Consider the following 24,169-nt stretch of genomic DNA (forward strand, 5'->3'; position numbering starts at 1 on the left):
GATCTTTAAGGATAAGGATGTGTTGCTGGGGATCAAGATCAAGATAATTCATACTATGGTATTTCCCAGTACTGTGTATGTATATGTAAGCTGGAAACTGAAGAGAGCTGACAGGAAGAAAATTGATTTATTTGAAGTGTGGCAGAGAAGAGTCTTATGGATACCATGGATCACCAAAAGGACAGATAAGTAGGTTCTAGATCAAATCAAGCCTGAATTCTCTGTAGAAAACTAAAATGACAAAATTGAGGCAACTATACTTTGGTCACATCACAAGAAGACAAGACTCAGTGGGAAAGACAATACTGCTAGGAAAAGTTGAAGGCAGTAGGAAAAGAAGACCCAGAATGAGAGAGCCTGACTTGAAAAAGGAAGCCAGGGTTTGCAAGCCAGTTTGCAAGACCGGAGCAAGGCAGTCAATGATAGGACATATTGGTTGGATCCATTCATAGTGTCGTCATAAGTTGGAAGCAGCTTGATGGCACATAAAACACTCACAGAGGTATATGGAAAATGACTTAAACTGATCTGAGTGATCAGTTTACTTTCAATTATGTTTTTTTTACTGAAGAGGGTGGGAACCACAATGGCCTCCTGTTGCAGCATCTGAAATAGGCATAAGAGATGCCTCTTCTCTCTCCTCTGGTAAGTCCCCCGGCGAGGATCAGATCCCTCCCAAGTTGTTTAAATCCTTCCCTTTGCAAAGTTGTTTACCCAGATCAATCAAACTGGCATTTTTAACCTCAGGATGGAAACAAAACATTGCAGTCTCAGTATTTAAAAAGGGCTGCAAATCAGTTCCCCCAAAGTACTTAACAATTAACCTGCCGGACATAGCCTTCAAGTTGTACAGCAAATTTTTACTGTGCAAACTGGAGGACTGGGAGACCTCTAATAACATTATCCATCCTGAGCAAGCAGAGTTTAGAAAAGGGGTAGGCACTATTGATCACTGCCTGAATCTTTACTAGCTGGCTCAATGAAGCATTAGGACCCCATGAAGCCTATGTTCACAGCATTTGTGGATCTGACTACTGCCTATGACTCAGTAGATCAGAACGAACTGTGGGGGGAAACTAGCAGGCACCAATATCAATAAACACATATTGTTCCTGATTCAAGAATTTCATTCTAATGTATCTGCTAGAGTTAAGGTAGGCCCCAAAGGCTCCTTAACAGAGGAGATTCCAATTACTCGGGTCAAACAGGAGTGTGTTTGACCCCCGAGTGATCTTCAATCTCCACTTAAATGACACAGTTCCAAGCTTGGTCAGGCCCTGATTTCTTTCCACCATCTTTAGGGGGATCAGAAAGTTTTGATTCTCCTATATACAGATAACAGGGTGTTGGTGTCCCTAACTTGTATCGGTTTAAGGAGGATGCTGAACAAACTGGGCAATTTCTGAAAGGGCGAGACCTTAAACATCAACTTTGCCAAGACCAAAGTGATGGTCTTTGGGAAGAAACCTAGACGATTTAAATGCTCAATCGATGGCAATCCCATTGAACAATACAGAACCTTTAAGTATCTTGGGGTGACATTTAATGAAACCCCCTCATGGAAAGCCCACCTGGTCATAACAAAAGCCTCAGGTTTGAAAAACACTGGGGCTATCTTTAAATTTTACACCTCGAAAGGAGTTTTAGTTCAGCTGGCCTTGAAATTGTTCCAGTGTAAAGCTGTCCTGTAACTTCTACATGATACAAAGATTTGGGGTTGGAATGAATGTTTGACCTTGAACCTGGAACCAATTCAAAACTTCTTTTAAAAGAGGATTCTAGCTTTGCCTTGTGGCTTTAGTGTGGGCTTTAGTTGGGTTGCCTTCTATCAGAGCTTGTTTGCACTTGACCTTATTTAGATTCTGGAGAAAGCAAAGGAATCTCTCTGCTAATCTTCTCTTAAGGGAAAGTAATGTACTGCTGCATTCAGATGCCATTTGCTCGTCTGGCTTTAACAAAATCCTCTATCATTTCCTGGAGGATGACTTTTGGGTTGTTCCTTTGCCTGGTCTCAATATATGACATTGTATGTTTAAGACGGATGCTGCATTGAACAGAAGTTCAATTCTGTTCCAAATTTTCTCCTTGGTTCAAGTTGTTCAAGAGAGACCATGGCAGAGTTGCTTATTTGACCAAAATCGCTTTTCCTAATCTTAGAATGGCTTTAATTTCTCTGAGGTTTCAAACCATGTCCTCTGATTGACTGATGCCCATTTCCGTATTCATGGAGTTTCAGTCCCTGAAGACATTCCATACTATATTTTGGCTTTGCATACAGAGTCAAGAAGTAAATTCCTTAGTGAAAGCTTTAAAAACATTGATTCTTCCCCTCTTTCTTTCTGATTTGGATCCATGTCTCTTAGAGAGTAGCACAGTTTGCCCTGGCAGCTAAGAAAATCAGGGCTCAAGTTGTGCTTAATAGTTGCATCTGATGAAGAGAGCTGTGGCTCTCAAAAGTTTATGCCACAATAAAGTTGGTTAGTCTTAAAGGTGCTACTGGACTCTTTGCTATTTTGCTACTGCAGTCTAACACAGTTAACTCCTCTGGATCTTAATATCTGAGACTCTTTCACCTATGTTTGTTTATTGTTTAGTGTTTTATGTTTTGCTTATGTGTTTTATTCCCTTGATTGTGATGGCCTTTGGCCACATACAATAGATAATCTGATTCTGAAGAAGGCAGATAAGATTTTGTGCTATTGTTTATAATGAAATGCCGAGTAAATCCTAGCGTGCCACACAAAAGCTGCAGAATATAAACTTTAGTGTACTGTTTTCTGGCACGTCATCAAATATTTGTTGTTGAGCTTGTTGCCAGGAATGCGGGGCTTGGTTGTTCAAGCAAGACTGTATAATTACAATATGGCTGTGTGCAGGGCTTTTTTTCAGGGGGAATGTGGGGGAACAGAGTTCCGGCACCTCTTGAAAACGGTCGCATAGCTGGTGGCCCTGCCCCCTGATCTCCAGACAGAGGGGAGTTTAGATTGCCCTCTGCGCCGCTCGGAAGCGCAGAGGGCAGTCTAAACTCCCCTCTGTCTGGAGATCAGGGGGCAGGGCCACCAGCCATGTGACCATTTTTTCTGAGGGCAACTCACTGAGTTCCACCACCTCTTTTCCCAGAAAAAAAGCCCTGGCTGTGCGTAAAGAGCATGTACGGAATTTATAGTTTTTAAAGGTAATATATTTATTTGTTGTGTATAATTTTGAAACCAATAAAATTTATTAAATAAAAAGCAAGAGTGTATAACCCGCCTTGAGAATTTAACCGAACTTTTAAATGTGCGCTGGTAATGTGCCTGGTAAGCTTTTTTCGTGTATACTTTGTCATCCCTCTTCATTTATTAAACGATGGATCTTTTGGGGAGGGAGGGCAAGCGCTTTACTACGAAAGTCAGCCACTTACTAGACTGATAGGAAATTAGATAGACCAATTACTGGGTATCCTTAAACGGAACGCGTTTTTTAAAAAAAAATAAAGACAAAACACAGTAAATCCGACAAAGCAGTAGAATTGCAGCAATTTGGTGCTCTCTGCAGCCCACGTAGAGCGGATCAAAAAATAGCGCATCGTCATGTTCTGAAACTCTCTGTGCAGTTCAAAGGTGTGGAATCCCCCACCAAAACTGAATCTCCCCCTCGGAGAGTGTTTCACCCCCTCCCGTTTAATGCAAAATAGCCTACAGCGCTGGCGAAGATATCCCAGCTATGCAGAAGACTAGCGGGACACTAATCCGACTCACCGGAGCTTGGAGCAGGGCGCTTTCCCGACTGAGCATTTTAATAGCAGCAGGCATCCTGCCCGAATCGGACGCATGGTTTCACCACGTGCAAAGGAAGGTAACGCAGCCAGGAGACTACATGTCCCAAGAAGCAATGCGGTGGAACTGGCTTTCAGGTGGGAAAAGCGAAAGGATTTTCATGTTACTTTCCAAGAAACTCCCCGGGCGTGATTGCGCAGGGTGTGCTGGGAGTTGTAGTACTCACCTGAAGGGAATACCAAGGACCTAGTCAAGGGAGGTCCTTGGACTTCTCGCTTCATCCGGGCCGTGGGAGACGGGGGCAGGGTCCTCAAGTGTCACGTGACACAGAAGATTGTCCGGTGATTGGTCCAACCGAGATCTAGGCAGCGGGCCCGGCGTCGGCACGCTTACTTCCGGTGTGCTTCTGGAGTGGGCCGGCTTGTTTGGGTCCTGCCGTCACACGATGGCGGCGCGCGGAGCTGAAGTCGTGTGTGGTGGAGGGAGCCGAGCGGCGGGGCCCGAGCGGAGCTCGGAAGATCTGGAGGAGTCAGGCCGAGGAGAGCCGGCGGCGGCCCCGGGAGCGACGGCGGGCGGCCCTGAGGTAACAGTCCGCCATTACCCAGCTGGAGGCGCCTCGGATCCACGCGGCCTCCGCCGGCAGGTTGATCCGAGGAGAGGTCAGGGGGTGGCAGGAGGTGACTGACGGAGGCGGGAGCGGAGGAGTGGAGGGGGGCTCGGCTCGGAGCGTTTTGCGCGGGAGGCTCTGGGGGGCGCCGCGCGCACCTGCTCGGGAATGGAGCTTCTCCTGGAGGGATGCTGGAGGAAGCGGCAGTCGAAGGTGGGCTGCTGGATGCGCGTTCCGCCTGATCGGCTCTTCAGTGCGGTTCCCTCCTTCCTCCCGCGCAACGTAGCGCGCCCTCATTTCCCCGCCAAGAGGGTTATTTGGTAGCCACGTTGCGTCGCAGGCAGCAAGTCCGAGGAAAAGCTCCCTCTTATGTTTGTTTCTTTCCTTGACTGCGCTTTGCGTTTCATGCCCGAGCCCTATATAGAAAAATGCATGTGTATCTTTTCAGATATTTTACGGATGCTGAATTCCGTTTAGGCAACATGGTAAACGTCCTCAGAGCTTGACAAATGTAAGGTATCTGAAAATCTAGCTTTGAGAAAGTAAAATACGAGTGATGTTTGGCGATAGGAGAGATGCATTGTATTTTTCAGACCTAAAAGACCCTATGCACAATTATTATGTAGTATTTACTATTTTATTCCTAGTACCTTTGTCCTGCCAGGTTTTGTAATTTCAGAGTTTTCTGCATGGGATTTTTTTATCATTGGAACAAGTCTGTCAACCTAATACTACTATCATGCATCTGATGAAGAGAACTTGATTCTCGAAAGCTTATGCTACAATAAAATTGGTTAGTCTTAAAGGTGCTACTGGACTCTTTTTGATTTTACTTCTGCCTACAAATACTGTTAAATAAAAACATCTTTTTAAGAGCATCTTGTCATAATGAAGCTGGTCTGTTGCATTTCAAAACAAGAAAAATGTGATGTGACTGGCAGCTTTGGACGTGCAAACCCAAGGGCTCTGTGTACCTTGACTTCAGTGAAACTTCAAAATAAATCTTGATACTGCTGCAGTAGTACAATTCACTACTATGTCTTACAAACTTCTTTAGCTAGCTAGGATATCTTTCTACAGTATCCTCTCGCACGTCAGGCTTTTTGGCAGCAGTTATCCTGTCCTGCCCATGGGCAGGATAAGCAGGTTCAAAATGCGTTTCTCATGACCATTAAATAGTTGTATGCAAGCAGCTAGGTTCTTTTATAATCACTTTTATTCATCTGTGGAATGCTTTTGTTCTTAAGCAAGAACTGTACCTAGCTCATTGTTCCAAAATAACAAAAGGTGCTACTTTCTTCAATAGATCTGTTTCTCTTCCTTTAAAACAATTAGTTATCTACTAAAGCTGCCCTGTTAATTTTGCCTGAAAAGCCAGCAATCCCAAACACAATGCAGAGTGAAATTTAGAAACTGGCCACCGAATTACTAAAAATAAACATATGCTGTGTCAGTTGTTATTGCACTTGTTGCTGTTCAAAAGAGGCTATTACTAATGTTCTGCCCTTAGCCATTCCTTACTGTTGCAGGGTTCTTCATAATTATGAGAAAGGAGTCACACTTTTGAGCTTTTCCATTGTACAGTGTTACTAGTTACATTTTTTAAAAAACTGATTTTTTTCCTCTCCCCAGTGATGTGAAGCTTCTAAACTTCTTTATGATATGAAAAAGTTGTGGCTCAGTATTTTAAACATTTGGAATTTTTATAGGTCCATGCTGGTTCTTTTAATGTTACAGCATTTCAGATGGATGCCTGTGGAGCAGTATGTTAGATGTTAATATGCCATTCTCTCTTAGGGCCCCAGTTGTTGAAGGTACCATGGAGAATTACTATCTGGGTCCTTTATCCACATTTTCTGGTGGCATTGCAAAGTTTTACTCTTTTCTTTTTAACACTGATGTCTTTGTGTCCAGATATAAGCCTGTTTGTTATAATATGATTCAGTGTTTACTGCATTATAAAACTCTACATATACTAGTCCACCATGACTGTTTCCATACAATCTGTCCCTTATTTGATTTACTTCATTTATACCCCACCTTTATCTTCAGTAGGGAGAAAGTAGCTTATATTGTTCTATTCCATTTTATTATCACAACAACGCTGTGAGGTGGGTTAGGCTAAGTGTGTACGACTGCCCCGTGATCACCTAGTTGAGTATTCATGGCAGAGTGGGGATTCGAATGTGGGTCTCCCAGATGCTGTTCTAACACTCTAAACACTATTTTACACTTCTTGAAATATGGGGAAACAGTTTGAACCAGGCTTTACTGAGAAAGTGACAATAAATATGCTGCTGTTAAAAGATGGGTGAAATTAGCTTCTGTTTTCTCACATTTCCAAAACCTTTGAAACTAAAAGTTGGCTCTTAATGTATAAATTCAGTTAGTGTGAGATTTAGAAAAACAAGTAGTCTTGTTTTGTGCTTCCTTACTTATTGAAACTTTTGTTGCTATATGTTCAACATCTTTGTAGTAGCATTGACTGGACTTCTTTAAAATGTACATGGATTTGTCATGAGTCAAGCAATTCTTTACATCCCGTAGATTGTCAGCAGCCTCTAAGCTAACTATAATTCTAAGTCTGACATTTACAGCATTGTTTCATCCATTAAGCTCCAAGTTTTAAAGGGAAATGTATAGCTAGATCCTGTGAGCAAAAGAAGGAAGCTTCATATCTGAGGCTTGTTATCCTATCCTTCCTCCAAGGAACTCAGAATTATATACATAAGGTTTCTTCTTCCAGTGTATCTTTACAGTATTCCACAAACATGGTTGTACAGTGGGCTAAGTTCTTTTCTGTGTTTGTTGACTAACTATTCTTCCTGTGCAGCGAGTGGGTCGTTAAAGTCCTTTCATGTATCTTTGTAAAGGTTTCTGCGATAATTGTAGATCATAATGTAGTCAAGAGAAGAGGGGTTTTTTTTAGTTAAATGGTTTGCACAGTTACTCTTTCTTTCCTCCAGTGTTTACTGCTTACTACAGAAGAATCACAAATCTGCGAGATTGAAAGTAGCAACCAGGAACAGCTAATGAACAGCAAGTGTACAGAACTGAATACAATGCTGCAGCATTCAGAAACAAATTACGATGGTACAGAAAATGTAGGTGCAATGGAGGAGGTAGAGGATTACATAGCTACAAACAGAAAGCTGTTGGGAACTGCACTCTGTGCTGAAGAACTGCGAGAAGAGACTCCTGGAAGGGAAGAAACCCGCACTGATCCACCTGATGGCCAGCAAGACCCAGAGAGTGATAAAAACAAAGAGAAAACATTAGGTATATGACTGTTGTAGTCTAGGACGAATAGCTGCTTTTGATGGTTCAGCATTGAAAATAGATCAGTTTCATTTGTTTCTTTATCAAGTACTTAGTCCTTTCTTCTTCTGGCTTTTATTGCCTTTTCTTGTTACTTAGATGGGAGGAAACTATTATACCTTATTCAGCAAGAAAGACTATAAAGTAAATAAAGCTGGAAAGCTTTTTTTATATTTTTAAAAATATTGAAAGTTATGCTGGATTTGAGGAGCAAACATTGATTTCTTTATTTTATGAATATTTCTACTTTATAAATATGGAGTATGATAAATAGAATTGCAACATTAACAGACATAAAAATTACTACAGATGGTAGTAGATCTTCCCCCACCTTTCCCTGGCATCCCCTAAGTCCTCAGAGGGCTAGTACTTCGTTAGGGGAGCCTTATAGACAAAATGCCACTAGCTGCAGTGAAGATGGAAAACTTACTCCTCTTTCATCCACTCCTCTTTTCATCCATGGAAAGCTAGGGAAGGAGGAGTTGTAAACTTGCCCCTCCACTCCTTGTGGTATTTTGCAGACAGAGTCCCTTTTTATTCTCAGCATTATTTAGGATCTGGAAGAGAAAGGAGGTAAGGAAATACCTGCTTTCACGTGAAGTTTGTAGAATACAACCTGTTGTATATGTTTATAGAAACAAGTATTCGTTGTCCATTGTTACACACATAATTGTAGTAATTTGTAGTTGTACCATGTATTTCAATAGTGGCATTGCAAGACATTTGTTTATGTTGCTTAAAATATTTCTTGTTTCTTTTTGTTGATATTTGCCCTATAGTTTAAAGCTCTATTTAGAAATTGTAAATACTGAATTTGTTTATGTAGTGAAGTTTTTTTCACTTTCTGTTGTGTTACTGTGGTAATCTGCTTGTTCCTGGCTTATGTAGTGAAGCTCTTCAGAGCTAAAGTATTTGATGCTACTTACTAAAGTATTTTATACTTTCTGCATCATCCATAGGGAAAGAAGTATTATTACTGATGCAGGCTTTAAACACACTTGCAACTCCAGAGGAAAAGCTGGCAGCACTCTGCAAGAAATATGCTGATCTGGTATGTGCCACAATAAAGTCAAGAACTTTTAATTGTAGAAGTGTACACGGCACAGGAGCTGCACTGCTTTAGATATAGTAGAAGTAGAGTGAAGCATTTTCTCTCAAGAATTAAATAAAAACAGCTAAACTGGTAAAACATAATTTGAGTGTGTGAGAGAAATAAGGCTACATGTATTTTATGTATCAGTTCTTTTTAATCTCTTGATACTTATAAAGTTAGGGGGGGAATAATATTTAAATTAATGAAATAAGTCTCAGATTGTATACTAATGGTGTATTTGGATATGACCTGCACGCATTAAGTCAGAGAAGCAGGAAGTACAACTGTATTGTTTCCTGTTTTCTAATTGAAATATGCATAAATACAGTGTTCACATTTGTTTTAGCCCAGATGGTGTAGGTTTAAATCCAAAGAGCAGCTATAATCCACAAGCCATATTCAAGTGCCCATAGTCTCATAGGCAGACAAGCACACTGCATGTACAGTGATGAATTGCGTGAGCTCCAAACTTTTCTTTTAGAGAAAATGACATATCCTGATGTGTATGGGATCATAATTAAAAGTGGAAGACCTCACAGAATGTAATTCTGAAATTACAAAGACATCTCTGAGGATATATCTCTGTGTTCCCTTAGAGAAGCATAGAAAAGAAGCTTTGTGAAATCTGAATCACAGGAAGCAAGTTTGTAGAATCTAAAATCACAAGATTCTGCAGGAAAACTAGTACTGTGAATTTTTATGACACACATGGAGTTGCATATCAGGATTTAGAAGTAGTAGGACTATATTATGGCTGTCTAGGAAATGTTGAAGCTCTTAACCATTTTGGGTAACAGGACTTAGCAACAATCTTCCTCAGTCATGGCTAGTTATATATGCTGGAACTGCGGAAGGATGAAACTTTGATAGTCATGGTTGTAAAATTCTAGTTGTTCTGATAACCTAGCTTAGACTGTGTTCTGTAATTGTCAATATGCAATTTTTAAATTAATTAATCAGCTACAGAATATCACTTGGGTGTAAGCTGCTGTAGCAAAGAATTGCTCTTTTACCTTTCTTTGTTTCTCTTACTCAGTTGGAGGAGAGCCGAAATGTTCAACGGCAGATGAAGGTGCTGCAGAAGAAGCAGGCTCAAGTTGTGAAAGAGAAGGTTCACTTGCAGAGTGAGCATAGCAAGGCCATCTTAGCACGCAGCAAACTGGAATCTCTCTGTCGTGAGCTTCAACGCCATAATAAAACAATAAAGGTCAGTTGGAGATGATGTTGAATGCTTTTAAAAGTTTATAGCATCATTTTCTAAGAACATGCTGGTTGTAAATATTGTCTGATGTTTAGAACATCAAGAAATGAAAACAGAAGGGAATTGGAAGTGAATGAAAATACAGGGTGCTTGGCATTACTTGTAGTTTATTCCTTGCTAGTAGTTGACAGCAAAGAAGATTATTGATCCTCAGGCAGGTAACTAATGATTATTTTGTGCTGTGGGGAGTTAGACTAATCTTTGCTTTTTCTTTGTGGGTCTCTTGTACATTTATTTAGCCATCTGTTTTTTGGTGGTGGGGGGCTGTATCCAGTGAAATGCAAGGGTGCTCAACAGTACATATCTTTCGTTCCCTTCCCTTTCTTCTATATTACTCTGCTGAGACCTTTGAAATGATGATAATTGAGGTTGCAGGGCCTGCATGGACCCAGCTACACAGACCCAGAGGCTGGAGGTTTTCTAGTAAGGAGAGAGTGCTCCATCTTGTTCCATTAGCCATGCTTTTGTTAGCACAAGAGTGATATGAAGATGATTTCACCATGGCTCCCATTCTTCACTACAGCCCCCAGGTGTTTGTGTGTGTGTGTGTGTGTGTGTGTGTGTGTGTGAGAGAGAGAGAGAGAGAGAGAGAGAGAGAGAGAGAGATCCATGTAGGTCTCAAGCCCTTTGGCATCAGTTTTTCAGAAGTTGCTGGGGAAAGTGGGAGACAAGAAAGGTGCCTTCCACTAGCACTACATTGCTTCCAGTCCATTTTGTCTAGGTATATGCCTGCAGCTGCTTTATCACAAAATCTTCTGTTTACAGGACCACGGAAGTACTACCATCTGCTTGGAAATGACCAACAAATGTACAAGATTGTAAAGACTAAGTAGTAATCAGAAATACAGCATTTGTACTTCAGTTTCTTTGTACATGCATGAATTTGTGTTTCTCCTTGAGTGCTTACTTGAAAGAAACAGATGTCAACCGATATCCATCCCTTAGAATATAGCTATTCTCACAATGAAAAGAGTTAAGAGGGCTGTTTTCTGTCTTGACAATATAGTCCTTTAGGGGTCATCGTATCAGCAGAAGAGCTTTAGTTCTATGTAGACTTCTGTGCTGATGCCTGCATTGCTAGACTAGACTAGGTGGCATGGTAAGTTAGCTAACCTAGGGACTCCTGTTGCTTCACTTTTTGTTTTTACTCTTGCTCTGATGCAGCTAGAAGAGAGGAAGGAGGAAAAGCGTGCCAGGCTGGTATTAGTCTTGGCCCCTTGAGAGATAGCAAATCTGTGCAAGTGTTGCAAAAAAAAAAATGACTTGAGTGGCAACAGCATTATGGATTAGCCCCCCTTTTGTTGATCTCAATCTGGTTAAAAAGAAAATTAGAAATTTAACTAATCAGTTACATTTTTTGAGATTGCATTTATCTTATGAATACCCTGCCTCACAATGGAGAGCCATTCTCATGAAGTAAAATGGTTTTAGATTAGTGAAGGATAATATTTTTGCGGTTACAGCATACAATAAAAAGTTTCAGTATAGAGGCTTTGAGCAGTATTGGTCCCCCAAATATGGATTTTCTGATTTTAAACTGCAATCAGCTTGCTTTGCTAATAAAGTAAGGGTGACAGTAACTAGTACCAAAGGGGATAAGCAGCCTCCTTCCCCCCCCCCCCCACGACCCATCAAAGCCCACAACCACAATTTCTGTATTAAGATGTGGCAGCCTGCACCATAGTAATCATGCATCAACCAAAGCTAGTAAGTTCTGTAGGTTGATCTTGATACCAAAGCCGTGTGTGTATATGCAAGACTATAGTCTTGTTCATCATAATCTGGCAATTGAATTGTCATAGGAATTTGGAAACCGATGTAGCTCCAAGATGACCATTAAGATTACAGTGGCCTGGATCAACTTTATAAGTGACTAAAAGTTGGTGGAAATGACCATGTTGGTGAAAGTGTGTTCTTAAATCTCTTTGGGAAAAAGGAAGAGAATATGCAGCAAGCTCGTGAAGAGGAGGAGAGACGTAAAGAAGCAACTGCACACTTCCAGATTACGCTAAATGAAATTCAGGCTCAGTTGGAACAACATGGCATACACAATGCAAAGCTGCGCCAAGAAAATATTGAGTTGGGGGAGAAGTTGAAGAAACTCGTAGAACAGTATGCATTGCGAGAAGAAGTAAGTTAACTGCCTTAGTAAGTATATTCAGCCATTAACATGGAAAATTGACTGCTCACGGCCGATAACAATAAAATGGAAAACTCACTCTATATCTCTACCTAGACGTGCTTTAAAATGTATTTCAGCTTTGCTTCTATGAACAGTCAGTGAAGTATAGTGGTTACAGTTGTACTGTGGCCCAGGAAACCTGGATTCAAACCCCACTCTGGCATGAAGTTCACTGGGTGACCTTGGGCCATTCCCATACTCATAGCTTCAGTTATTGCACTAGGTTTTATGATGTTATAATGGAATGGAGATAATCCTATATACTCTCCTAAGGATTTTGAAAGAGAAGTAGGAGAAAAATGTGGGTCAGTATGTATAGCAATTCATATGTAAAATTTATACCTTTTGAAAGTCAAAAAACTCCCCTTGTCAGATACGTGGAGAGGAAAAAGGAACAAGTCTTTATAATCCAGGTAGAGGATGGGGTATTGTAAATTAGTGTCAGGAACTTAGAAGCTCCACAGGTACAGCTCGCAACCACATGATGCATGACTCTCTGGTGAGACAGCGCTCTGCCTTAGGATGATCTTATCCTGTGAGGGAGAAAGTCAAGTGGCTGAGCACTCTCCAGCAACAGGGAGTTATGAACACCCAGTCATGCATAAACATCTTCTCTTAAATTTTGGATCTAATGCAGTAGCTTCTTGGCTGAAAAATGAATGATTTATCAGATCAGATATTTTTAAAAGGAGGTGTGGTAGGAGGAGTTTTCAGATCTGCATCCTATGTAAAATGCTATAGGCAGATTTGAACAGAACCAATGTGGTAACTTGCATATTCTGTTGACTTTAACTAATATTACCAACTACTTTTTACTACTGATCTTCTAGTGTCCAATTCTGTATCTGTCTCAGTATTGTATTGTCGAAGGCTTTCACGGCCGGAGAACGATGGTTGTTGTGGGTTTTCCGGGCTGTATTGCCGTGGTCTTGGCATTGTAGTTCCTGACGTTTCGCCAGCAGCTGTGGCTGGCATCTTCAGAGGTGTAGCCCCAAAAGACAGAGATCTCTCAGTGTCTGCTGGCGAAACGTCAGGAACTACAATGCCAAGACCACTGCAGTACAGCCCGGAAAAGCCACAACAACCATTGTCTCAGTATCGCTGCTTAAATATCTTAAACATATCTTAGGGAGCCAGTATAGTATAAGGGTTAATGTATTGGACTAGAATCTGGTAGGCCCAGGTTCAAATCCCTATTCTTCCATGGAAGTTCGCTGGGTACCTTTGGCCAGTTGCACCCTCTCAGCCTAATCTACCTCACGGGGTTGTTGTGAGGATAAAATGAAGGAGAGAAGAATGATGTGAGCCTATTGGAGAGAAAACCAGGGTACAAATGGAGTAAATAAATAAACCAATTTTATTATTCTAGTTATTAGTTGTCTTATCTAGGCTTCTGCATTTTCCTGGGTGACCCAGTAAAATCAGAGTGCCTCTGCTATAATAGTGCTTGGTTCCTGGTTAGGTCATTGTTATGTATAAGTTGAAGCACTACTATTTTCCTTCTCTTTAGCATATGGACAAAGTATTCAAGCATAAGGAACTGCAACAGCAGCTGGTGGATGCTAAGCTTCAGCAGACAACACAGCTCATAAAAGAAGCTGAAGAAAAGCATCAGAGAGAAAGGGAGTTCGTAAGTGTATCTGGTCTTATCTGTTCCAGACTGTATCCTTTAATTCAGCAAATGGCAACATATTCCATCAGCACAGTGGGCTCTTCAGCCTCTTGTGTTGGTGGAACATGCCTTGCACCAGCTCAACACACCACCTTAACTAAGTGGTATAGTAGGATACGACCTTCTTTAAGACCCCAAACAATTGTTCTAACACAAATTGGAAGTACATTATTTGAATGTTTCTGGGTAATGTTTACACCTCCACTAGCTTGGTTTGAGACTAAATGTTCTCATAGAAAAGATCAAGAGTCTAGTAGCACCTATAAGGCTAACAAAATTTGTAGTAAGGTATGATCTTTCGGGAGCCACAGCTCACTTCTTCAGATACAGCTAGAATGTGAGTCCATCTGTCCTTATATCTTGGAGAGTGGAGTGATTACAGAAGTTGAATGATAGTAGCCAGTGAATGACAATAGCAGGTGTGATTGAATAGGGTGGGGTATGCAGAGAGGTAGTAGGTGTGGAGAAATTAGTATTAGTAATGAGACAGTAAGCCAGTGTCACAATTCTGTTCAAGTGGATGCATTGTCTTGAGTTTCATTATCATTTGCAATTCAGCAGTCTCTCTTTCTAATCTCCCTTTGAAATTCCGCTTCAGGATAACTGCTACTTTTAGGTCAGCAACTGAATGTCCTGGAAGGTTAAAATGTCCCCACACTGATTTTTGAATGTTTTGGTTTCTGATATCAGACTTGTGTGCATTAATTCTGTCAAGGAGTTCCAAACCCCTGGGCTCCAGCCCAGCTGAGGGGAAGGAACGCAGGCTGCCTGGAAGGTCCTTTTGCAAACAGCACACAAGTCAAGCCGCCACCAGCTCCCCTATCTATAGGCTAAGGAGTCAGGGAGCAGAGCTCCAGAGCCTGTTAGGGAATTAACCAAAGCGAAGTCTACTTTGCAAGGATAATGTTGCAGGTAGAGTTCACAGCAAAAGGGTATTTGTATGGTAGGTGGTTCACAAGCACACACGGTGAGTTCAGCAAAGATTTTATAACTTAGAGGCTTCAGAGTCTCAATAACCCCACACAAGGTAAAAATACAAAGGTTTATTGATCAAAGTGCAAGGTTATCACAAGCACAAGACAATGTGAGAACAAAAAAAAATCTATAGCTGTTAGCTCTACATACCACAGTAGTTCCTTAGGAGGCAAAGCAAGTTGGTTTCACAAACGAAGCAAGCAAAGTCCCTGGACAAGGGTCCACAAAAGCAAGTAGCAATCTCAAAGATGGGAACTTCAGTCCCTCTCACAAAACGAAGCCAGAAGCAGAACAAAAGGGCAAGGGTGGTTGTCTGTTGTAGACACTTAACACAAGCTCAGACTCCATGTTTTTTTAGCAGCCAGTTTATGCTGGTTAGAAGCTGGAACCAGAGTGGCGCAGGCCTGAACTGCCAATCCAGTCACAGCTTAACAATATCCCCTGAGCATAGATGTCCAGTGAGTCTAGTCTGAAGCTCTTGGCACATGACCCAAATCCACAGGTGTGAATCTGATTACCAATTCACACACACACACACACCCCAAAAAAGTTCAGCTTGGCACCAGCGAGAACAGCTTATCTCAAGGACAGAAGCAAAAGTAACTTGCTGCTGGCAAGAAATGAAGAAGCCTCTTTGCGGGGGGGGGGTGGATTTCTCTAGGCAACGAAGCCTCTAAACTAACTCTCAAAAAGGGGCTTCATACAATCTTAAACAGAGCATTTTTTCTTCACAAATTCTTCGTCGAAGGGACTGGCCAGTTTGTCCAGTGTAGAGGGTGGAGGGGCATTGTTGACATGTCGTCAGCAGTGGGCATCATGAGTCAGCAATGCCCTCCTTTTGGGTATTTCTGAAAAAATTGGCCATTGTTTTCTATGGGAAAATCACTCTGGGAGATATACAGTGGGCTGAAGGGGTTGTTTTTCAACCAGGCTTCACCAAATTTGGAAGGAACCTACTCCTAACTGTCCTATAAAGATCCCCCAAGTTTCATGAAGATTGGACCTCTGGGGCCAATTTCATGGCCCCTCACCCATTCTCTATTATTTTCTATGGGGAAAAATACCTGGGAGCTAACCAAAGTGAAGGAATGGGACCAACACCATGTCAGAGAATCACATCTATTCCACCCAAACCAAACTGAAGCAAGGGACACTGTTGCAACTTAGCACAATAGAAGCAAACTGAAGCAAGCTGTGTGCTTGGGTACTGCTTGGTTCTGTTCTGTGATGTTTCCCCACTGGCTGAACCTAAGCATCCAGCTGCTGTGAATGACACTGATTCTGTTGGGCTAAGTTCCAACGGTGTCCCTTGCTTCAGTTTTGTTTGGGTGTAATTTATTCCCAAATGCAAGCTAAGCTCATCCCAGAGAAGGCCCAATAGAACCAAACTGAAGCACAGGAATGGAATCCCCCCAGAACAAAATTTCAGTAATACTTAGTCTTTATATATCCAGAGGAGTAAGCCATGTTAGTCTGTAGTAGCAAAATAGAAAAGAGTCCAGTAGCACCTTTAAGACTAACCAACTTTACTGTAGCATAAGCTTTCGAGAATCACAGTTCTCCTCATCAGATGCATCTGATGCATTGTTTCCTATGGGGGGGGGAGGTCAAAGCTGACTCCCATTGCAGAAACACACTGCCTTGCCCCAGTGTGTTTCTGCAATGGGAGTCAGACTTTGTTTTAGGAGTTCATAGAATTGGCCCCTGGGGTCCAATCTTCCTGAAACTTTGAGGGTCTTTACAGTACAGTCAGGAGTGGGTCCTTTGAAAATTTGGTGGAGTTTACATGAAAAATGCCATCCTCAGCCCCCAGATAGCCTCCAGATATTTTTCCCCATAGGGGTAATAATTGAGAATGAGTGGAGACACCTTCTTTGGGGGCTCATAAAATTGGCCCCCAAGGTCATGAAGCTGTGGGGGGAGGTCTTTAGAGAACAGTCAGGAGTAGATGAACTTTAGTTGGAATATCATCCCTCCAGCCCACAGGATATCGCCCAGAATGATTTTCCCATAGAAAACAAAGGCAAAATTCTACTGATTTTTTTTTAATTTATTCAGTAAAAATTCAGGATACCTGATTTTTTAATTCAGAATTCCTGAATTTTACCAAATCAGCCAAACTGTGATACTTTAATCTGAATTCTGAACCAAACTGCACAGCCCTTGTTGTTACTGAATACATTTTGTAACAGTGAGGTACATATGTAGTATATTTTAGGTATTGCACTGCTATATTGTGCTTGGTCCTATTGCTACTTAGCAATAAGTACCCACTTCAGTAATGCTTAGTCTTTATATATCCAGAGGAGTAAGCCATGTTAGTCTGTAGTAGCAAAATAGAAAAGAGTCCAGTAGCACCTTTAAGACTAACCAACTTTACTGTAGTATAAGCTTTCAAGAATCACAGTTCTCTTTGTCAGATGCATCTGATGAAGAGAACTGTGATTCTCGAAAGCTTATGCTACAATAAAGTTGGTTAGTCTTAAAGGTGCTACTGGACTCTTTTCTATTTAGTCTTTATATGAATCTATTTATATTTGTGTTTGTTGGAGGCAAAGGGTTGAATTCACAGACATGCGAGTGGTGCCCTCCATAAACCAGCTCCTGAGAGTTGGAGAACTTTTGGGAACAATGTGGGGAATGGTAGTGCTGTTTGCACAGCAACATGAGGAAGTGGTTTTGGTTGATTTCTTCTGTACCAAATCCCTTAGAAGCTACTTTTTGGAGCAGGAGGGGATAAAGGTAATTGCATCACATCATGAAAGGAAAAATGGTGAAACTCAGTTTCACCAGCTGATCTCTGCTTGTCCTCTAGCTGCCAAATGTAGGCTTGCTAAATCTTTATGGAATGGATAGCCATCAACTTTCTGATGAAGATGCTAAATGTACTATTCCTTGTGCCTTTTAATTGAAGAATATGTAATTAATATAAAAACATTTAAATGAAGGTTCTGTTGTTGCTAAATGTACAACATACTTAAAGAAAAAGAAGTGTCATTTTAAGTGAAAGACTAATACTGTTGTAACATGTTCAGATACTGTAGGATCCTCAGTGCATGTAACCTCAAAACAAACCGTTCCTCTGACTTGTAGTATAATCCCAAGCAAGTTATTTCAGTCTAAGTTCATTGAAATCAATAGGGTTAGACTGCCATATATCTAAAGGTTGCCCTATTAAGTAAAACTGAGTTAGTGTGTGAAATCTGCTAAGTGAAAACCTGAAATATATTCATTGTTTAGCATGCATTTGAGATATACTTGTTTTTTACATAGTTGGAATAAGAAAGTGTGGGTGATATGCTATCTGAGCAGATATTCCTAAAATATAGAGAGGATACAATATTTTTTTCTTTAGTTCTTAAAGGAAGCTACTGAGTCCAGACACAAATGTGAACAGATGAAACAACAAGAAGCCCAATTAAAACAGCAGGTAAACTAAAGTGTGCATATACTTATAAGCTACTTTAGGTGTGCACTAGATTTTAATGGCTCTGTTATTGGTATGTTGGTTCAGTTTTTCTCTTGGCTCTGGAAATGCTTTCTGAAACTCAAAAAAAATATTCTAATGAAACAATGTTTTGGAGAACGCTGTGCAATGTAGAGTTTTTCTTCATGTCCTCTCCTATCTCATTTTGGTAGAGTTGTCTATATTCCGTCACTCAAAGCTCTTACCAATGACAAATTTTATATGAATATTCTCTACGGAGTGGCTTTTGTGGTACTGAGACTTCTGGCTGCACTGCCATGTCATGCTAAACAGGTTACCAATATGCTTTCTAAGTAGACATGGGCACAAACCAAAAAAAAAAATGAACCACATGATTCATAGCGTTCATAGCATTCCACAAACCACGAACTTCCGACCTTTTCCCAGTTCACGAATTGGTTCATGGCATTTCAACCACCCCATACCGGCTGCTGAAGCCGGTGCGGGGCGTTTGAAATAAACAGCCCCTTTCTTCTGCTGCCCAGGTAGCAGAAGAATGGGGCTATCAGTTTCACAGACCCCGCACAGGTTTCATGCCGCTTTGGCACCAGAAGAAAGAGGCTGTCAGTTTCACAGACCCCGCGCTGGGTTCAGCCAATGGGCTGAAACCGGCGTGGGGTCTGTGAAACTCCGAATCAGCCATGGAATGGCTGGAAAAATGCATTTGTTCTGTAAAAACGTGGTCCCACGGAACGCATGTTTCGTTGCAAACAAACCAGCCGTTCCGTATGGAATTTTGTTCTGTGGTTCATTTTGTGCCCATCTCTGTTTCTAAGTATCTGATTCTATTCACGAATTCAAGGTGGCAAATGTTTTATATTGTGGAAAAAATGGTAATGTGCATCAGCCTTTAATATTCAATTTCTATATTCTTACCTATATTCAATTCTTGTTGTAGCTGCTACTTCTAAAATTTCTCTGTTCTTTACGTTATTAAATTGTGTGATAACATTTTCCACTATGATTGTTACACAGGCCTTACTTTTTGCTCCATAGGAAGGAAAGCTGCTGCCTTAGTCTGCAGTCCATAATTACCTCATTTAGTTACCTCTTGCATATGTCATATCAATGATATGAAGGACAGAGTCTTGGTTGATAATGGTTCAGAAATACAATTTGGCTTTCTATCTGGTTTTCCAGCATTGAATCTGGTGGCAGTGAGATTTATTTTAAGAATTTGAAAAATTTGAAGATGAATCTCAAGTCACTGTCAAAAATGTGAAGTTTTGATGAATCTCTGATGGAGTATCTTCATAATTCACAGTCCTGCCACTTAGGAAATTTTTTATAGTGTAATGTGTTCTATCACTACTTTGCTTCCTCCTTTTGTAAGAGATTTCAAAATGCAAGATGGCATGTTTTCACCTTGATTATACACACAAGTTGCTTAGCATCACTTTAAGGATAAAAGCAGGGGGATGGAATTATTTTTTAAAACTTGACCTTAAGACAGATCATACATTAATTTTAAGGTGGTGTTGAGAACATGTACATATGTGATTAAGTTACAAAGTTTGATATAATCAGATAAAGTAGAGGACTTAAATATTTTTCCCTTTTAGCTTTCTCTTTACATGGACAAATTTGAAGAGTTCCAGACAACAATGGCAAAGAGTAATGAACTTTTCACAACTTTCAGACAAGAGATGGAAAAGGTACGTATGTAACAATGCTTTTTCAGTCTTCCTCGTTCCATTGGTGTACAATGGGAGATAAGAGTGAATGGACTTGAAAATTTTAAATTATCTAATAATAATCAGCTGCTAAATTTTGCATATCTCTTGGTGAATCCAGTATTTGTTCATTTCTATTAAAAATGATTATGTATCTTTGTTCTTTCCTTCTGTTTTTAAGAAATTTTAAACAATGGATTGCAGTGATTTGAGAATTAAGCTAGAAATAAATATCTTGTAGCACCTTAACAGAGCCAGTTTGGTGTAGTGGTTAAAAGCAGCGGAACTCTAATTTGCAGAACCGAGTTTTATTCCCCACTCCTCCACTTGAAGCCAGCTGGGTGACCTTGGGTCATTCACAGCTTCTAGGAGCTCTCTCTCAGCCCCACCCACTTCACAGGGTGATTGTTGTGAGGATAATAACAACATACTTTGTAAACCGCTCTGAGTGTGTTAAGTCATCCTGAAGGGCAATATATAAATTGAATGTTGTTGTTGTTGTTATTCCAGCATAAATTTTTGTGGACAAAAGCAGTGGGTTATTCTTCACTATGATTTTGTTATTTATACCACTTAATGCTAAACAGCAGAGTCTGGGAGTCCTGAAATTTAAAAAGTATTGGGTGAAATAGGCTCCAATACTTTTATCATTCTACAGAATTTGCAAAACAGAATGTTCAGAATGGCATTTTTATAACGGGATTAGAGTATGGTGAACAGGAATGGTACAGGAGGACACCGTTGTTATGGTACAGGATTGTAGTCCACTATAATGAAGTATTATTTTGCTTTTACTGCATTGTCTTCTACCTGGGTAATTCACTACACTTTGCCTAGGCAGTTGTGGTATTGTCTACTAATTCTGTAATCCTAGTTCAGTTGCATTGGTTGTTGGATATCTTATGGTGAATCATTGCATTGTTTTCTGATCTGGAATCAGCCATGAGTCTTAGAAAGGTGGGATATAAATAATACACACACCTTCTTTTCTTTCTTTCTTTCTTTCTTTCTTTCTTTCTTTCTTTCTTTCTTTCTTTCTTTCTTTCTTTCTTTCTTTCTTTCTCTCTCTCTCTCTCTCTCTCTCTCTCTCTCACACACACACACACACACACACACACACACACACACACACAGAATTAAAATCTAAAGACAAATAGAGGCCATAGACTAGTTATGCTTAACTAGTTAGCACCTGTGATTGGTATAGGGCCCCTGGTTGTGCTAAAATAGTATGTGTGGTGAAATGAAACTCCAAAATCTATTTAACACTGTGAGGAGGGTGAATAATGTGAAGCTTTGTATTGAATCCCAGTTGAGCAATTTCATGCTGAAGTCTCCTGCTGAAGTTTTTTTATTAAAGAATAGTGACTTTAAGGTCAGACTATCCTGGGAAATTGTAATATTCTCCCTTGGTTTCTGAATATTGTTATTTTTAATATCAGTTTTGTGTCCATTTATTTTCTGTATAGCGACTGACCTGTTTGGTGTTCTGTTCTCTACACTGGACGTTATTGCCTCATGGTAGGATTTGTGGTATTGGAGGATCAGCCAGAGATGGTATGCCAGCTGTTGTTAGGTCCTGTAATGGGTTAGTCCTAATAAATGGTATTACAAACATTGTTCTTGGTTTTTGGATTTTACTTTTGGATCAACATGGCTGGAAACTTCTTCCTATACTAGTATTGCCTGACTGTAAAAGGACAAAGGTGGCAGGGCATGTATGTTTTATGCAGCCCATAGTTGCTGGGGAAAGGCTGCCTAAGGTTATGGTACAATGCCTGTAAAACATGGAAAGGCTTGCTGCCTCGCAATACTGGTTGTTGCGAGTCTTTTATTGATGGCGGTGGATAGTAGTGCCTGTGAGAGAGGTCATAGCATGGCTATGAGGAATGGGGAGGGAGCGTCATCCAAGACTGAGAGGCACCAGCTACTCAGCCCTGCCTTCCTCTCTACCTGAGGCACTATAATAAGAACACTTTGCCTCCAGGAGACTTTTGCTGCTGGGGCAGGGGGCTCCAGCTAGGATTGAGAAGCACCAGCTACTTCAGCCTGTTTATGAGGCACTGAACAAACTTTTGTCTGGTGTGAAAAGACTTTATCTGCCTTGATCTATATCATGTGAGAATTCTGGTGCTGTTTATTGTATAATATGGTTTGTTTAATGTCATTTTCTTCTTGTAATTGCGTGTCAGACTTGCACATGGGCTGTGCGTTTTCTTTTAAACCATCTTGGTTCATTGATAACTTGTTGAAAAGTTGGACTGTTTTGATTTGAAAGCTGCTGGAGGGGACAAACAGTGGTGATAGCTCTTTCGGGCCTGTCTTGTAGTAGGTTATTTCTAGGTATCAGTCTGGCTTCATTGGTCTTTTTCTTCATTTCATTGGATGGGTATTTTAATCCTAGGAATGAATGTAAATCTTCCTGGTCTGAGTCTCTGTCTAAGAACCTGAAGCAAATGCAGTTGTAACCTAGTGCATGACATAAGAGTTAGCAACCTTTTATAGAGCCAAACTATGTCAAAATTCAGAACAACCAACAAAGAGCCAGTACAAGTCCATTTGCATAACTGAAGTATTCATTACTGATAATTATCATGTGGATTCATGATCTGTAAAGTTTCTGCAGCGCAAACACTGGTTGTTGCGAGTCTTTTATTGATGGCAGTGGATAGTACTGTCATGTCATAGACAACTTATGGTGTCCTCTGCTGGGATTTTCTAGGCAAAGAGGCTAACAGTTTATTGGCAGCTGATCACTTTTGTAATTTTTCTTTTAGGCTTCTCTTAGGGACCTTTTAGCTTAATAAAAATCTTCAGCTGCTGTTCCCTTCACATACTGCTCCAGTAGACTTAAATATTTTGTTTCCTTTTATAAAGAGCCATATTTAATTCTGTACTAAGCCATAGTTGGCTCTAGAGTCATGGGTTGCAGGCTCCTGCATGAGGCAGTGGGTTTTGTACTGTGGTCAGGGTGGCTTCTGAAAGTGTGAGGAGCTGTTGGTGGTGCTTCCTTGCATCTATTACATAGTTGTGCAAAGGCGTTTGGAAAAAGAACCTGTTGTGTGGACTGGCCAGGCTCAGATTGATGATGGGATTGAAGCTGTTGAAGTCTGTGTGGAAATTTTCATGTTTCCTTCCATAGTGTCCAGACAACGGAAATGTTAGTAAATGTACAGAAGAGGTGGTAGTGTGTAGGACCTGAGGAAGCACTGCTCTGAGTTATGAATATGTTCATCTCCTTTTGGGGTCATGCAAGTACCAATGGCTGTGCTGTTAACCTTAAGGTGCAAGCTGTTCCCAAGACTGAACTAAATATGGATAAGGGCTAAGTTAAAAAAGCTTAGTAACAAGATGATCGTCGTCGTATCTCTGTGCAGCCCCACATTGGGACTGCGCAGGCGCAGGCCAGCCGCGGAAAGATTCTTCTAGCTTCTAGAAATGTGACGGGGACGTTCGGGTCCACCGCGCATGCGTGCCGGTGTTCCCGCCAATTTTGAATGTACAAATACCCGAACGTCCCCGGCATTCCCTCAGTTCCTTTTTCGCCGCCGTCGAGATAGGTTCTTCTTCGCAAACTTCTTCGTCTAGATCGTACTGTCGTTCTCGTTCTTGGTGAGATATCTTCGTTTGTCAATTAGGAGATATCTTCTTGATAATGTCTCACATCCCATTATTTAAAAGTTGCCACCAGTGTGGCACGAAAATGACCCAATCAGATGGGCATGATCTTTGCCTCATCTGCCTCGGAGAGGGTCATATTGTGGAGCGCTGTGCCATTTGTATGGCCTTTACCCCGAAGGCGCGAAATGATAGGAAGGCCAGGCTAAGGGCATTCCTGTGGGACGCTAACCTGCTCCCTCCCAAGCCATCGGGGACGCCGACTAAGAAACCCCGCTCCTCCGTGCCTTCGCCGGCCATGTCGCGGAAGTCGTCGGATCCGAAGCCTTCCTCGGAACCGAGTGAGCAATCGGATCCGAAGCGCCCATCCACTTCTGGATCCGTTCCTGCGGCGCCTTCTGCTCCGTCCGAGAAGCGCTCTTCCTCGAAGTCCTCGGCTCCCAAGGCTGCTTCTGATCCTCCAACGAAGAAGATTAAGTTGAAATCTAAGCATAAGAAGCAGAAGCCGTCTGCAACGGTTAGTGA

At 41.1% G+C, this 24,169-nt stretch overlaps 2 protein-coding genes across 2 annotated transcripts in view; one reads left to right on the forward strand and one right to left on the reverse strand.

Annotated features, from left to right (window-relative positions):
* The window catches only part of CTPS2 (CTP synthase 2), a 111,215-nt gene extending 107,402 nt beyond the window's left edge, over positions 1-3,813 (reverse strand). Inside the window, exon 1 of the mRNA XM_054974782.1 lies at positions 3,741-3,813. The gene's annotated coding sequence lies outside the window, so the exon portion shown is untranslated. The remainder of the gene's footprint in view (positions 1-3,740) is intronic.
* A 357-nt stretch (positions 3,814-4,170) lies between these two features.
* Positions 4,171-24,169, forward strand: part of TXLNG (taxilin gamma) — a 30,928-nt gene continuing 10,929 nt past the window's right edge. Inside the window, exons 1-8 of the mRNA XM_054974140.1 lie at positions 4,171-4,341; positions 7,332-7,644; positions 8,643-8,734; positions 9,813-9,983; positions 11,974-12,168; positions 13,730-13,849; positions 18,222-18,296; positions 19,916-20,008. Of these exons, the coding sequence (XP_054830115.1) occupies positions 4,204-4,341; positions 7,332-7,644; positions 8,643-8,734; positions 9,813-9,983; positions 11,974-12,168; positions 13,730-13,849; positions 18,222-18,296; positions 19,916-20,008 (1,197 nt within the window). The 5' untranslated portion in view covers positions 4,171-4,203. The remainder of the gene's footprint in view (positions 4,342-7,331; positions 7,645-8,642; positions 8,735-9,812; positions 9,984-11,973; positions 12,169-13,729; positions 13,850-18,221; positions 18,297-19,915; positions 20,009-24,169) is intronic.

The sequence above is a fragment of the Eublepharis macularius genome, chromosome 3, assembly GCF_028583425.1.
Source record: "Eublepharis macularius isolate TG4126 chromosome 3, MPM_Emac_v1.0, whole genome shotgun sequence".
Lineage (NCBI taxonomy): Eukaryota > Metazoa > Chordata > Lepidosauria > Squamata > Eublepharidae > Eublepharis > Eublepharis macularius.